General features: G+C 43.2%; 1 protein-coding gene across 1 annotated transcript in view; it reads right to left on the reverse strand.

Annotated features, from left to right (window-relative positions):
- Positions 1–932: 932 nt before the first annotated feature.
- The window catches only part of LOC130203001 (A-kinase anchor protein 7-like), a 54,271-nt gene continuing 42,170 nt past the window's right edge, over positions 933–13,033 (reverse strand). Inside the window, 2 exon segments of the mRNA XM_056428900.1 lie at positions 933–3,626; positions 8,854–8,883. Of these exon segments, the coding sequence (XP_056284875.1) occupies positions 3,403–3,626; positions 8,854–8,883 (254 nt within the window). The 3' untranslated portion in view covers positions 933–3,402.

Here is a 13,033-nt window from a genome sequence, read left to right on the forward strand (position 1 = left end):
ATACGGGGGAAAGAAAGACGCCGGAGCGGCGTGGCCTTCTCTTCAAATGCATGTTTACCTGCTGTAAATGTCATCAGGTGCGAGGCGGCCTCAGGATGTCGGAAAGGTCGTTATTCATTTCATTATCTTTCATTATGCCATCAAGTCTCGGCACATCGGGGACATTTTTAGAAAGAAAGAAAAAACTGCTGCATGGATAAAAAAGAAGAAATAAAAGAAACTCACTCACCCATCTGCCTCCAGATGGCCTCTGAAGACGACCCCCTGACCCCCCGACCCCCCCGCGGGATCATCCGCTCGCCTCTCCTCAGCAACCGAAGACTCGACCCTGTGCTCGTTTTACAAATGAGGAGGGAGAAATACAGTTGAGGCCTTATTGAGTCCAATATCCGTTAAACCGATCGACCCCCTGCTGATTTTCCATATTAAAAAAAGGGAAAACATGGAGGAAATTGTGTGCTTCCATTATAAATAAAAGACTGATATAATTAGCCTGTTCCAAGTAAAACGGCGGGGCCTCTCTGCTGTTGCGATACATCATATTTGAGCATTTCTCGTAATAGGAGAGGGAGTCTGCAGCACACGCGTGTGGTCTTCATGTCTAATGGGTTTACAGAGGGGATGGAGACCCTCTTACATCTGACGGTTAACGTCGGTTTCAAATTAAACTGAGTTTAAACGGCACGTTGGAGGATAATCATTTGTTTTCCAAAAACCTGCCTGGTGAATTTACAGATATTGGGGAAACGAATGTGAGCGCACGGATCTTCAATAACGGTTCTTATGAAGCCTTACGAGACGCCGTTAGAAGACTAAATGATCTTCGTCTCGGGGGAAGCAAACACGCTAGAGGTGCTCTACACACACACACACACACTGTGTGAACACCGTGCACCTGCACACACTGAAATCAGGGGACGACCACAGGGATATTGGTTTTGAATCTCATATCCTGTTTTATTGTTCAAATATGGCAGAACAAGATACACAACACGGTACAATAACACACCCGCGCGGTCACACGCACACGCGGACAGATGGAAAGACAAACAGAAAACACACATTCGAACACACACACACACATCTGAGTTTTCATGATTGATAGAGACAATCATTTCTCTGGAGAACCACTGATCAAACATCACACACACACACACACACACACACACACACACACACACACACACACACACACACACACACACACACACACACACACACACACACACACACACACACACACACACACACACACACACACACACACACACACACACACACACACACACGACAATTTGTGTATTAAAGGGGATTTTAAGGAGATTAAGGATCCAGGTGACAATAAAAGATCAAAACAGAAACGATCCTGGTCCACCGCGACACAGTTCACCCGCTATCGACGTTTCAAAGAGCCAACGGTGCAGGGATCCATCTTCTAACACGTAGGTGAATTGTGTTTCGCGGTGGCCGATCTTTAACATTTAATTAAAGAATCCACAGGTTTACATCGAGAGGCAAAATATCTCCGCAAAACAAGCCGTCATCCCCCAAACAGCCTCCACGGGCGAGACAGATGGCGATGTAAGTTATGCATCTTTCAGCACTTACAGATACGTCTGTTTGTTTCTCGTGACTTAAGGCCACTCTGAACAGAGGTGATTTGATTTACCTGCTCTTTAAAAAGTCAAAACAAAGACGGTTTAAAAAAATTGTGCTTTTGCAAACAAAGCGCCTCTTTTTTCTCATTTTTCCCCCCACAATAAAATATCTTTGCACATGAAATTAATTTATTTCAGGGAGGGACAGCAACGCATTATAAATAATAGTTAGAAAGGATAAAAAAATAACATTTAATATCAGAGAGCAAATCAAGAGCTTTTTCCATCATCATCATCATCATCATCATCATCGTCATCCTCAAAGAATGAAAACCTTAAAACAATTCAAACAATCCCCCCTAATTGTCACACGGTGTTTTTCTGAATGGATTTCAAAAGGTTTTGGAACCAAAATAAATGGATGGAAGACGCTGAGATCCGGAGCCGGAGGGCTTCCAGCCCGACCTCGCCGACATCAGAGAAGAACTCGCTCGGCTGTGAACGCTCTGACGTGCAGGACTACAAAATAAAAGCTCCTTCACATCAGTACTCCCAGTGACCACCGAGCCATGTGCGCGTGTTGCTGCTGCCTTCAAAATCATTAGATATAGCATGTAAACAAAAAATCTAATTCATTCATAAATGATCAGGAAGCAGGAGTTATGTAATTAATGCCTGTGCGTGGTAGTAGTAATAATAGTTTTCATTTGAGAAGCACACAGGGCATTAATGGAAGTTTTGCCGTTAATGGAGTGAAAATGCTCTCGTGACAACTTGTAGTGTTTTGTTGGAGTGTTATTTTATCTTTAGCGTCGGCGATGAACTGTCTCCTAGTCGTTTTTTGTAAAGTTAGTGCTATCAGTGGAGATGAGTTAAAGTGACACAGGGAGAGCAGTTGGCGGAGCAACAGAGGAGTCCTTCAAAACAAAAGGTTAGTTTCTGTTTGAAAACACGGGAGGTGATGATTCTCTCGTTTGGGTTAATTAAACAACAATGTATACTCCTTAAAGCACAGCTGAGATCACTATAAAAGACAAAGATGCAGTCATAAGACACCTTATGAGAGAAGTCAAATTAAATGCTGGAAGTTTAAAGGTTGCTCAAAAAAAAAGAGAGTAATTTGGAAGCCAGATTTGCCCCAAAATACGACAAAAATCTGTCACAGACTAAAGACCAGCATCTCATCCTGAAGTTTGGAGAACGCAGTCACACCACAGTCACGCCAGCTCTCTTCACTGAATCCCATTCAACCACAAAGATGAGCAGAATCTTCTGTCAATCAAGACGGCGACGCTGAAGGAAAAGCAAAATATTTTCTTCCCCGCAAATAAGAAAGTTAAGGAAAAGTTTCATTTTTTTTTTTTTTTAAAGATGATCAGGTCCCATTTTAAGTGCAGGTGATGATCAAACCGAACAATCGACACAGAACGATTCATCTTATTCAAGAAAAGGGCAGTTTGTTAGTGGCAGGTCAGAGTGAGCCCCGCATGTGTGTCTCTAGACGTGACATGTGACACGTGACATGTGACATGCGTGTCTCTAGACGAGGGCCGCGCATGGTTTCTGGGTCTGAAGTGCAAACGCAGACCGACAGCTGGAGGAGGTCGTGACCAACAGTCGGCCTGTTGGGGCGTTCGCCTGAACTCAAGCTACAGTCTCTATTGGAATAGCATTGTGTCGAGTTCAGGCTTTGTGCCCAGGGGCCCCGTGACCCCATGACCCCGTGACCCCTCTCCTTGTTCGGCCCGGCTGGCGTTTTTTCTGGCGCGGCTGGTTCGTCAGTCTCTGGTACCTCGGTCCGATGTCACTTCCTGCCGTCTGCGGCGGCGTAAGCGGTAGTGTCCGTCTTCGCCGCTGCCGTCTCCTCGGTGTTTCCCGGGGGCTGCGGTGACGTGGCGTTGGGCCCGCCCCCGTTCTGAAGAGTTTCCTGTTTGTACTGCTGCACGGCGCGGTGGACGGCGTCCTCGACCAATCGCCTGCTCACCCTCAGGAGCTCCGCCTCGTCGGGCTCAGACCGGCGACGCCCACCTGGGTTGAACAAGCACAACAGAACGATATCATCATCATCATCATCATCATCATCATAATCATCATCATCATCATTCAACCGGACACCATCTTTCACCACCAAGTCCTGGGGGATATATCCAGCTCTACGTTCCGCTTTTTAACCGCTAAATGTACCGCTATATAACCGCTAAATGTACCGCTATATAACCGCGAAATGTTCCACTTTTTAACGGCTAAATGTACCGCTATATAACCGCGAAATGTTCCACTTTTTAACCGCAAAATGTTCCGCAATATAACCGCTAAATGTTCCGCTATTTAACCGCAAAATGTTCCGCTATTTAACCGTTATATGTTCCACTATTTAACCGCTAAACGTTTCGCTATTTACCCGCTAAACATTTCGCTATTTAACCGCTAAACGTTCCACTATTTAACCGCAAAATGTTCCGCTATTTAACCGCAAAATGTTTCGCTATTTAACCGCTACACATTCCACTATTTAACCACTAAATGTTCCACTATTTAACCGCTAAATGTTCCGCTATTTAACCGCTAAATGTTTCGCTATTTAACCGCTAAATGTTCCGCTATTTAACCGCTAAATGTTCCGCTATTTAACCGCTAAATGTTTCGCTATTTAACCGCTAAACATTCCACTATTTATGTTCCGTAGATAATGCAGATTTCAGTTCTTTGTGGATTAATCACTACAAGCAACATCTTTCATCCTACTCAATTTACCATTAATAATACAAACATGAATTAGGGAAGCTTTATAATAAATGATGTTCCAATATTCTCCTTTCATTCTGAAGGAATGGATTAAGTAGCTGAGTAACTCGCTTTATCTGGTACAAGTCTGATATGTTTAGTGCATTTTAAACTTAAAATCTAAGTTTCTGGAACTCTGAATCTTTGTGGTTATAGTGTTCACAGACCAGACTGATTTATAACCCCAAATCAGAAGATAGATATTCATATTTGAGTGTGTGTCTTCAAAAGAGCAGGAACTCAATATCCAATAATATAAACAATGTAAAACTGGATTTCCCAACTTTTTTTATGCCACTAACTGAGAGACTACTCCACTTAATATGTCATATATAAATTATAAGTGACATTTAAAGCCATGAACTCTCCCGTATGAATGATTGTAACAGTAACCATCCCTTATATTCTCATTCCAGTGTGCTCAAAATGAAAAAAATATTAATCTGACAGTGATAAACAAGTCTACGCTCACTCATGACAGACTGAAACCAGCAACAACAGATTGATGTGACAAGTACAGTTAATAATACCATCGCTCAGCTCTTTTGGGATTAATCAACCGCCTGGGGTGAAACTCTTTAACACAGACCAAATTAACACAGAAAGAGACAAAAGACAGACGGCCAGAACGCCAATGATTCATGTCGAAAGACAGGCCGCCAATCAGAAAGAGATCAATAAAGAATCACTCAGCCATGCAGTCTGCCACACACACACACACACACACACACACACACACACACACACACACACACACACACACACACACACACACACACACACACACACACACACACACACACACACACACACACACACACACACACACACACACACACACACACACACACACACACACACAGTATTTGTTAAAGACGGAGACGGCGTGAGAGAGCAATGTGGAGGTCAGGATTATATCCTTAAAGTGTAATGCATACTTTTCTACATTGTGTCGTGGCTTTCTTGCCAAATTAATATGACTATATCGCCTTTTTAGAAACCAGTCTGTTGTTATCCTCCATCCGTAAAAGGGAACCTCTAGTAGCGCTGTGGAGATTTAAAAAGGCCCAAAGCAAAGCCATGAATGACGCCACTCATTTGACGCGTGTGATTTCGTTCTGAAGCGTCACGTCGGAAATCGCCAAACTCCACAGAAACGGCAGTCTTTTTCCAGAAGGGAGAAGGTTCACCATTTAGGCAACATTTCTGTATTTCACAGTAAACCCTTTGTAGTTGATCGTCCCGCGATCCGCTAGTTGGAAGACGTATACTTCCCCCTCTGAAAGTACAACGCTGGTGTCACAGAGTGAAGCTCGTCTGGCGCAATAAACCATCTTTGGCCGAGTGAACGCGCCGCGCTGCAGAGAGCACGCGCTTTTTATTCATTTCTCTCTAAACACTGATGCTGCAAGGGAAGAAAAAAAAATAGAGCTTCGGTTGAAGGGTCCACGTGTTTGGCCTTGAGACACAAATTAACATGAGCACATTAACATATCTGGCAAATTGACTCGGCATGCCCATCATCATTAAATGTGACACGGTGGCGCTCAGCTCTGCTGTATTCTCTGTGCATGTCAACCTGACACATCTAACCACAATTAATTGCATGAGGTGTGCTCAGTCCGTTCGTCACCGCTCGCATCCTCCGGATCTTCTGCTCGGTTGATGTATATTAACCAGATTTCCACCATCACGACCAGCTGGTACTATTGAGTCAAGAGGATTGACACACGCGTTATGTATGGGGTTGGGTACCGAAAGCCGGTTCTCAGATTAGTAACGTAACGTTGATTGCAAGTTTTGCATTGATAAAAGTAGGCCAACAAAATAATAAATTAGCCATTATAAACATGCTTAACCCTTGTGTTGCCTTAGGGTCAATTTGACCCGAATCAATATTACACCCGCGTGTCGCCTTAGGATTAATTTGACCCCATTCAATGTTTAATGTCGGTGTTCTTTCGGTAGTCAACAAACAAACATAAAGTGCCTCACACTTAAACTTGGAAAACAATATTAATTCTAATAATTTTCTGGAGGTTTTAATTGCTGGCGTCAAATTGAACCCAAAGGGTAAAATATGTTAGTAAATATAAAGGTAACAGGAGGGTGAAACATTGAATCAGGTCAAAATGACCCTAAGGCGACAGGAGGGTGAAATATTTAATCGGGTCAAAATGACCCGAAGGCGACAGGAGGGTTAAGATAGAAGTACATCTCATTTATGGTTTATCGAGTTGTGCTTTTCGGAGAAGCACGGGCGCTGGAGCGCCGAGACGCTTTTATAATCGCCTGAGGGGAATGCCCGCCAGTTCGAGTGACTCACGCCTCTGATCAGTGTGTGCAGAGCTGGTTTTGCCCTCAGGCACCAGACCGACTTCACTCCATATCTGGCTCTCTCGTGTGGGAAATGCTTAGATGTTGACTATGTACAATAAAGCCGAGTCAACTTACAAGCTGGTGCTCTATCGGACCGTTTCAGAGACATTTATATGATATACACCCGGGTGTTGTGGATTTGTGTTCCAGGGAAGCAATAAAATGCATTAACTGTACAGATTGGATCTACAGCCGGCTGAGATCCGATCACAAGGCAACCCGAGCTCCTCCAGATGCGGTCCGGCCAATCCCACGGGCTCTGCACTACCACGTGTTTATGCTGGTCGAGATAGGACATCTAGATACAGATTGCATGTTAAAGACAGCCGTGAATGGAGTATATGTGACCCGTATATATTTAAGACCTTGTCTGGGTTTTGAAAGCGGTCTTCATCGGCAAGAGGAACAGAAAAATTGTCGGCAAGAGGCATACGACAACAAATGCCGGTCGAGCTGCTCGCAATCATCATTTGTGATTGGCTCCTTGTTCGTGCAATCAACAGCAATTTTCTTCCATCTAGAGGAGCTGATTTTGTCGTTGCTTCATCCGCTTTCTGCCGACGGGGCAATTCGAAGGTCCACTCTCTGCAATGTGAACAACATCCATGGAGAGGTCCGCTGGGTAAACCGCGGTCTCCTTGTTGAGACACTGTGTACGCTCAGCAGGAACACACTGCGCTGAACCCAGGGGTTTAATAATGAAACACAAAATATACACGTATCTGGTAATACGGCTTCAGCGAAACAAAGACTTTCTTGTGAGGGAGTCGGTCCGCGCCACAAAGTGTCCGAGTGCAACGGGAACTCCCGTAAAGACGAGAGCACTTACTGAACTCCAGAGGTTTGGTAAACGGAGCAACCCCGTCGCTTTGTACATGATTTACACATAACTCATCGTGCGGTGGAGGAAGATATTAAAGCATGAGGCGGCGGCGCTCTTTGTGTGCGAATACTTAAATATACACTACAAAAGTTTGGGGTCATCCAGACAATTTCGTGTCTTCCATGAAAACTCACTTTTATTTATCAAATGAATTGAAAATTGAATAGAAAATATAGTCAAGACATTGACAAGGTTAGAAATAATGATTAATATTTGAAGAATTAATTTTGTTCTTCAAACTTCAAGCTCAAAGGAAGGCCAGTTGTATCGCTTATATCACCAGCATAACTGTTTTCAGCTGTGCTAACATAATTGCACAAGGGTTTTCTAATCAGATATTAGTCTTCTAAGGCGATTAGCAAACACAATGTACCATTAGAACACTGGAGTGATAGTTGATGGAAATGGGCCTCTTTACACCTCTGGAGATATTTCATTAGAAACCAGACGTTTCCACCTAGAATAGTCATTTACCACATTAACAATGTATAGTGTGTCTTTTTGATTAATGTTATCTTTATTGAAACAACAGTGCTTTTCTTTGAAAAATAAAGACATTTCTAAGTGACCCCAAACTTTTGAACGGTAGTGTACGTTAAAAGGTAAATATCAGCCCGTAAAGCTGTTGCCCTCAGAATGTTCCGAGCTTATGGACACAACTTCGTATCGACGTAGAGATAATGGGATACTGTATCGATCTCTGAAAGAAGATCATCATGTTGTCCCCTGGGAGTCTTCCTCGTTGAAGGAGGCGACAGGAGGTGGGGGTGAGGATGCTAACAGAAGGCCATAATGGAGTCTCCTCCATCGCTTCCTGTCCTGCTTCTTCAAACCTGACAAGACCGCTGAATTAACTGAATTTAACCTGATGGGAAATATAATAGCAGCTAAAATCGAATGCTGGCAGATACTTTGTAAAATACTGTTGAGCAACACATCAGATGTGATACGATTTCCCCAATATAAGTAGAAGCTAATGATAATTCATCAGGATTTTCCGGGGAAATAGTCCCTGTGATTACATAATGATCATTTGGAAAGTCTCTTGTAAATCAATATAAATCACTGTAATTCAGAAGTTGTTGAACGTGATCACATCATCGAGCATCTGGAATTTCATTCTTTGATGATCTGAATAAAATTAGGCAATTTGAAGTCGATGATTAGAATTAGATCGGGTTTTAATTGGACGTGAGGAAGGGCACATACTTAACCGTTTGGCTTGGAGAGGGTTCAAATCTGCAACACAAACATCAAATATTAGAAACACGCAGTAAAAAAAGAGGAAAAACGAAGAGATGTGTCGCGGTCTCGTGGATTTGATACGCTCGGCACAGCTCTGAAAGTCTCTCACACAAGGGAGGTACTTCTAAGGGCTAGATAGCAGTGGTTAGGATCGGTGCCCTCGGTTACACAAGGAATAAAATGGACGCTCAATCATTCTTAAAGAATGTTGTGATCCAAGTCCTCCGGCTGGCATGCTGCCAAACGCTGAAAGAATGCGCAGTGTAGAAATAGAGTGCGGGTGTTCACTTTTGGGGGGGGGGGGGGGGGGGGCTGAATGCGAGAAACACGGTAGACACGAGAGAATAATGTGTTACACAAGTCTGCATTTTTGTTGTATTACTTTGTACGGTGAAGAAAACTCTTTGTCCGGTGAGAGAACTTATTTTTTTGGAAGGAATGCACACGTTGAACCAACGTCAAGATGAGGTAACGCTTTAAAAAAAAAATGAAGTGTTGGCTGATTTTAAAGATGGAAGGATTAAAGACTCATGAGGAGCTCAGTCCTCCTTTCATCTCCGCTCTCTTCTTCAGATATGATACAATATTATCAGGACACTTTGACCCCGATACCAACAGACGTGTGCGTGACTCAAAGGTCTGTTTCTTTTGATGGGGTGTGTCTGGCCTGTTCAATGTTGGCCTGTCAAAATAAAAGCCTTTATGATGGCAGTAAAGCTGCCCTCTGTACCGGGGACACACACACACACACCCACACAACTTGTCTAACAGTATCTCTGAGCTTGTATCCTCGCTCTCTCACTCTTTTTCTGTCTCTTCATCTTTCATACTCCCTATTTGTATGACTGCCTCTACTTAAAAAAAAAAGAAAAATACTGGCAGTGTTGTCATGGTGACGGGAGAAGAACCACACAGACACTTCAACTTTTAACAACCCAGCAGGTTGTACTGACGAACATCCATTTTTCAGGGCAGTTTTCCCCATCTCTCGTGTCCATGTGTGCTCTTCTTTCACATCGGTTTGGACTTTCTTTCTTTCTTTCCTGTTCGCCCTGCTGCCTCTCTTTCTCTCAGGCTCACCATTGCCATATTTATTAACTGTGTGTGTCTGAAGATCTGTTTTCAAATACCGCTTCTGATTTCTCCCCGTGGGCGGATATATTTTCCCTCCTCCGTGTATTTGACATCATAAAAGAAAAAGAAAAAAATAGTGGAACAAATGTGCGAAAGCTGAAATCCGTAAGCGTTCATCAGCAGCCGAGTAGGGGCTGGGAAATATGGAGAGAATTAAAATATTAATGTGTTTTTGACAAAATACCTCAAATCGATCATTGGTGCATTTACAAAAATGTTTTCACGATGAGATTTTTCACGCATAATCATGAGTACATATTGTATATAATGACAGGAAAAGACAACACTTGCGCTATATTCTAATATTAAACATCTCCGACGGTATCTCATTGCAAAAATATCAATATATTACCAATCCCTAAGTTTGAGATTTCATTAATGTCAAAAACAAGGTGCGAAGTTGCAGAACTATAATATAAAAATGAATATAATATACTCCTTGGAACCTCTCTCTTCCACTCGGGTGATTCATACGTCGCCCATATGGCGCAAGCCAAGCCACTTAGTAGAATCTGGTTAAACCTATATTGGAAATGAGATTAGTGCAGGATATGCGGTCTTCTGTCCGACAGCAACTAGCGTGCCAGATTGTGTCTTCGTGAGTTTGAGCACGGCTCAAAGTCTGTCGTTGACGGAAATGTCTCAACTACGGCTGCAATTAATGTCAATTGTCTTTATTGGGTTCTTGTAATTATTTCCTTGAAGTATCAATTCGCCATTTGGCCTCTAAAAACGCAAAAAAAGAGTGTGTCAAACAAATACATCACTATTTTTCAGAAGCCACGTCGTCTTCGACCGTCTTGTACATCCGACGAAGACTCTTTGAGCCGAAGACGCTCGATGCGCAATTATATTAAACGGAGAAAAGAAGCGAGAAATACAAGTCAGCTTAAAAACATAAAGAAACTAGAATGGGCACTCGGTAGAGCGCATACCTTTGCATATCACAAGATTGGGCATTGAATTATGAACATTTTGGCATTAGTTGCATGCCAATTGGACAAAAATATATCGTGCTATGGAAAAAAAAGAAAAGATGTTGACCTTTCCATGACCTTGACCTTTGACCTGATTGATCCCAAAATCTAATCAAATGGTCCCCGGATAATAACCAATCATCCCACCAAATTTCATCCGATTCGGTTCAATACTTTTTGAGTTTTGCGAATAACACGCATACAAATAAATAAATAAATAAATACACGGCGATCAAAACATAACCTTCCGCATTTTCAATGCGAAGGTAACTATTTGTGAATAAATGCTGCAAACCTAAATGTCGTCTCAGACGTCCTTCATGTTCAGGGCTAATTAACAAACGTTAGCATGCTAAACCAGGATTGTAAATGTTATACCTGCTGTAAGTCACCATGCTAGCACTCTGGCGTTAGCACTTGGCTCGAGATGCTAGCAGGGCTGTGGACTCTTAGTCGTGTTTATATTTCAAATAGTAGCGAAACTATACAACTAATAATTATATCCCATGATAATGTATCAAACGAAAACCCCTTTTAGCGCACGGGTAACGGAACATGTTGCCGCGATGAGCATATAGCTGCTAGCATGGCCGTGAACTCATCTCCTCCCTCCGCTTGGTTCCTCTCCTCAAACCCTTGCCTCCTCCATCTTATTTCGCTCAGACGGGCAAAAGGTTGCGACGTCTGCGGCGTGCGATCGCTGTATGAGGGAATACGATTGACCCGTCGGCGAGCGGCGGGACTGTGGAATGTGAAGTGACAACGACTCAGCGTCCGCTTTGTTTTCATTTCATTCCCGCCGTCGGCGCTCTGCTCCGCTCGACCGCCTCTCTCCCGAGCCCTGATTTATGTTCTGCTATTACTTCAAACCCACTTACGCACTCATTCTTCTTTCTCTCTCCAAATAACTAATAGAGTCCTCTTCCTGGTTGGTGCAGAGGCGAAATTCTAATTTTTTAGCCTGCAGCTTTCAATGCTTTACGCCATGATGGAGGGAGCACTTTATAATGCTCGGTGATGTGAGACTACGCAAGCGCTTCAAGTCCACATGCACTGTCAAAAGGACTCGTAATAATCCCATTAAAGACTTGAACCCACTGATTACGTTTACATCCATCCTCATAATCTGCTGCTATGACGCATTACCTTCGCATTGAAAATGCATTTATTTATTTATTTGTATGCGTGTTACTCGCATAACTCAAAAAGTATTAAACCGAATCGCATGAAATTTGGTGGGATGATTGGTTATTATCCGGGGACCATTTGATTATATTTTGGGATAGATCGGGTCAAAGGTCAATGTCAAGGTCACGAAAAGGTCAAAATCTTCTTTTTACCATAGCACGGTCAATTTTTATCCAATTGGCATGCAACTAATGCCAACATGTTCATAATTCAATGCCCAATCTTGAGATATGCGAAGGTATGCACGCTACCGAGTGCCCGTTCTAGTTCCCTCTGAAATGAACACATTTCCTTAAAACTCTCTCGCAGCGGTCTGGGCAGATATTTAAATGCAACATATATGGGAGGAGGACGGGGATCGAGCATAAGAGAGGAACATGGGCAGATGAAGAGGAGGAGAAGAAACAAAAGGGGGGGGGGGTCGTGGGAAAAGAGGAGGAGATTTACTACAGTACAGTGTGTGATGTGAGGAAGAGGAAGGCGTATGTGCACAACATGGAGATCTCCTTTACGGAGGAGGCTGGACGCAGAAAAATGAGATGGAAAATTAAAAAAATAAGGCAGACAGGACTTTAGAGGACAGAGAGGGAGTCAAAGACAAGGACAGTGAGGTTTGTAAGGGGGGGGGGGGGGGAGGACTGATGGTGAAGTGGTTTCCTGAGGAAATACCAGAGACTCTCTCTCTCTCCCAGTCACGAGCTACAGACTGCAGCCCCGCTCTACCCATTGATATTCACACTGTATATATTTAGATGGCTCATATTCAGGTTGCAGGGCGACGACGGGAGAGCTCTCTATGAATTATTACTGACGAAACCAACCTCATGGAGATCAGATGTGCACAT

This window comes from Pseudoliparis swirei, chromosome 12 (genome assembly GCF_029220125.1).
Source record: "Pseudoliparis swirei isolate HS2019 ecotype Mariana Trench chromosome 12, NWPU_hadal_v1, whole genome shotgun sequence".
NCBI classification, from domain to species: Eukaryota; Metazoa; Chordata; class Actinopteri; order Perciformes; family Liparidae; genus Pseudoliparis; species Pseudoliparis swirei.